The following is a 3,084-nucleotide window of genomic DNA, read 5'->3' as shown; positions in this document are numbered from 1 at the left end:
ATAGGTACGAGTAACCTTTACATTATACAGCACCTTCTCAAAGCTAGTACTCGATGCAGAAGATTCTGACCTCCCTCGGGCTGGAGGTCTGCACTCATCCAGCCCTGTGGGATGTCATCCTCTTTCCTACCCCCTGTGAAAGTTTCTGCCTTTCACTTTCAAATACTGTGCTGCTCAGGACAGGAAGGATGAGAAAAGTTCTGTACATTCAGTTGTAAATGAATAAATATTAGCAAACATTTCAGAAATAGACAGTGTAACAGAGTCCAGCTATGAAATGAAGAGGTCAGCAGGCGTTCAACCAGTGATGAAGAGATTCTGGTGAGTTCAGGTTTGTTCAGTGCCTTTATTGCCAAGTAATAAATAGGAATTAAAGGCTGATAGTAAGGTTATCCTCTCTGTTATAAGCAGCACTGATGATGTTACTTGGCCTTAGGTGCTCATCAAGGACGTTTGCCTTTGGCAGCACGTTTCTGGTCTATTTTCTTTATAGCAATCTGTGCTTGTCTCCGATTAGGGCTAACGCAGATCTTGATACCCTTGTTGTCAATAAACCTATATGAAGAAAGCAAGCAAAGCAGGCAGCCATTAAATTCTAGTTTCCAAACACAGCTTCACTGTTGTTGTTATTTAGGGAGAACGTGGGGGCCTCTCTCAGGCTGGAGTTTGTGTGCTTGTGAGATCAAACGGCCAAGCGCAGCTCCCAGCCAGAGCCTGATTTCCTCAGCATTTTCCATGTGATCATTCCCCTTGTCTCAATGTGGTGCTCTAGGCCTTGGACTGCTCCACCCTGATCCCTCACTGAGGTTTGTCCCCACTTTCTGGGCACAAAGAATGTGGTTGTTCAGTGGGATCTCTGCCAGGCCTTGGGAGCCACGTACATCTCCCAGCTCTGTGAGGCCCAGACCCCTGCCCTCACTGCCCCTGCTGCCAGGGGACTGGTGCAAGGGGGTAGTGGAAGGGTGACCTGAACTAGGTAGATGGTCCCGTCGTTGGGCCTTGTGAAGTGTCTTGTGAAGCCCTTTCCCTTTTTGATGGGTTTGTCTCTGCATAGGTGAGTCTGAAGGTGATCTGTGCACTGGATACTCACATGATGGCCTTTACTGCACCGTCTTGCCTTTTGTAGCTGACAAGATTTTCAATGTCCAGTTTCCGTGTGGACAGCTGTATACAAGTGAGTGGGCGCATGGCCTGACTTCCAACGCTCCCTAGAAATAGAGACCTGACAAAGTCAATACCACACTGATATTTATGCACAAGTACTTTCACAAATTATGGAGCTTGTTGCTATAGTATTTTTGTTGTATGTTTTGATGACCCATTACAAATGTGTACCTCCCTGCCTCAGTGAGATTGGTTTTCAAAGTAGAGTGTTGAAAAGCTCAAAGATAGTCAATCAATCCTTGCTAGTCCTGCAAATGTTCTCTCTACTCCGAAACCATCTCCAGGGAATGCATGCAGGGAGTACCAGCAGAGCTGCTCTAAACCTGGGAATGAAACCAACCTGCTCTGCACTTATAAACACTCTTGTTTGTCTCCTCCTCCTTGTAAACCATTCTTCCTTTGAATCCTTTTCCTACACCACCTCAGGGAACTTGTTCAGCCTGGGTGACATAGATGGCAAATTATCCGACCTAGAATATGACAGTATGAACTGCCACTCTGTGGTGTGAAGCCAGATGTTGCCGCGGTGAACGGCAGTGGCATTACTCTGTGTATGAGAATGTCATCTGCCCCAGGGTCTCAAGGTAACATAGTGTGTAGTTATGTCATAAGCTTGTAAGTGTTCAGCAGGTCTTGGTTTGGTTTTGGTGTGGTTTTGCGAAGATGCCGTCTCTGTATGTTTCTCTTCACAGTGCTGTGGGTTTGTATACAGCCTGTGTATGAGTGTTCTCTGTGATTGTTATGTTCTTGACTGCCTGAATCTTGCTTGTGTGTCAGTCCCAAAGTCACAGACCAAAAGATGACTGTAGACAGTCTTATTTAAAGCTTGGCTAATGAACACAGCACATCTCAGTGCTCATAAATGGTCTCAAGCAAGATGTGTAATTGTATGAATTCAGCAAGAGAGAGCAGACATTGTATCAATCCATTGTCCTCCTCTGCTGATGTTGTGCAGAGTTTGCCTGTCTGTACCAAGGTGTTTGGCTTAGAAACCAGCAAACAAGGGAGGAACGATAGAGACCTGGAAGACCTTTGTAACGTAGGGATGTTAAGGGGATTAAGGCTATGTAGTATAAGACCAATAAAACCAGTGTAGTTAAAATGCATTTAAAAGGCGCACATGCAATAGAGAGGAAAGTACATCTTACTCAAGAAATAATTTTTGTAGAAGGTTGTTAACATGTAGAGCTGGATGCTGTGTGGCATCAGGGAGATGAAGAGACATTTTGTCTACAAGGTTTGATGATTTTAAGAGGCAGAATAATGCACAGAAACCCCCTCAGTGTTCTGAGGCACTGAAACTCTCCTTGCAATAAAGCAAATGCCAGCCCCTCATTGACTGGACACCAGGTGAGCTCTCCCATAAAGCTGCCTTTCTTGTCATTCTGATCTGGGTTTCTTGTGCCTTGTATCTTATGTATCAGCGCTGTCTGAGACTGAACCCTGCTCATCAGACCAGCAGTGCAGTGTGGAGCAGCTCCTGTCTGCCCCTGGGGTTGTAAACTTACCTCTGACCGTGTGCAGAGCGAAGACGCCGAGGCAGAAGAGGACGAGGATTGCTGCAACTCGGAGTTTCATGGCTGGTGTCTTCTTTGTCAAGGCAGAGAAGCAAGTGGCTGCTGTCAAGCCCCCTGTCAGGAGTTTATATGTTGTCATTCAGTGGTCACTTCTCGTGTTCACGTGTGGGGCGTCATGGTTGGGCTGACTCTACGTGGAAAAAAATTGACTAACAGGACTTTTTCTGGTAAAAGAGAACCACCTTCTGTCCCCAAACCCGTCCTTTGCTGGCACCCCTATGAAGGCTTTTCCTGCCAAACCCCACTGTGGTTGCACTTGCTTGTGTGCTGCGAGTGGGGTTATTTCAAGCTGCAAAACGTGAGAGCCTTTGTTCTGTAGTGGAAACCTTAAATGTATGTTCCT

General features: G+C 46.1%; 1 protein-coding gene across 1 annotated transcript; it reads right to left on the bottom strand.

The window, feature by feature from the left end:
* Positions 1-281: 281 nt before the first annotated feature.
* Positions 282-2,764, bottom strand: LOC311204969 (lymphotactin-like). The gene is made up of 3 exons (XM_084279236.1): positions 2,673-2,764; positions 1,091-1,208; positions 282-555 (listed from the first exon to the last, which is right to left on the bottom strand). The coding sequence occupies exons 1-3, from the start codon at positions 2,740-2,742 to the stop codon at positions 444-446; spliced, it is 300 nt and encodes a 99-aa protein (XP_084135362.1). The 5' UTR covers positions 2,743-2,764; the 3' UTR covers positions 282-443.
* Positions 2,765-3,084: the final 320 nt, after the last annotated feature.

The sequence above is a fragment of the Gallinula chloropus genome (genome assembly GCF_964237585.1).
Source record: "Gallinula chloropus genome assembly, chromosome: 1".
In the NCBI taxonomy this organism is placed as follows: Eukaryota; Metazoa; Chordata; class Aves; order Gruiformes; family Rallidae; genus Gallinula; species Gallinula chloropus.
The sequence above is the reverse complement of the archived record's forward strand: the minus strand, read 5'-3'. Positions and strand labels throughout refer to the sequence as shown.

Coding starts and splice junctions, on each gene's coding strand:
- LOC311204969 (XM_084279236.1), bottom strand. CDS start 2,742: ATGAAACTCCGAGTTGCAGCAATCCTCGTCCTCTTCTGCCTCGGCGTC. Junction 1,209..2,672: donor CGCTCTGCACACGGTCAGAG/GTAAGTTTACAA, acceptor CTCTATTTCTAG/GGAGCGTTGGAAGTCAGGCC. Junction 556..1,090: donor GGTGCAGTAAAGGCCATCAT/GTGAGTATCCAG, acceptor TTCTTCATATAG/GTTTATTGACAACAAGGGTA.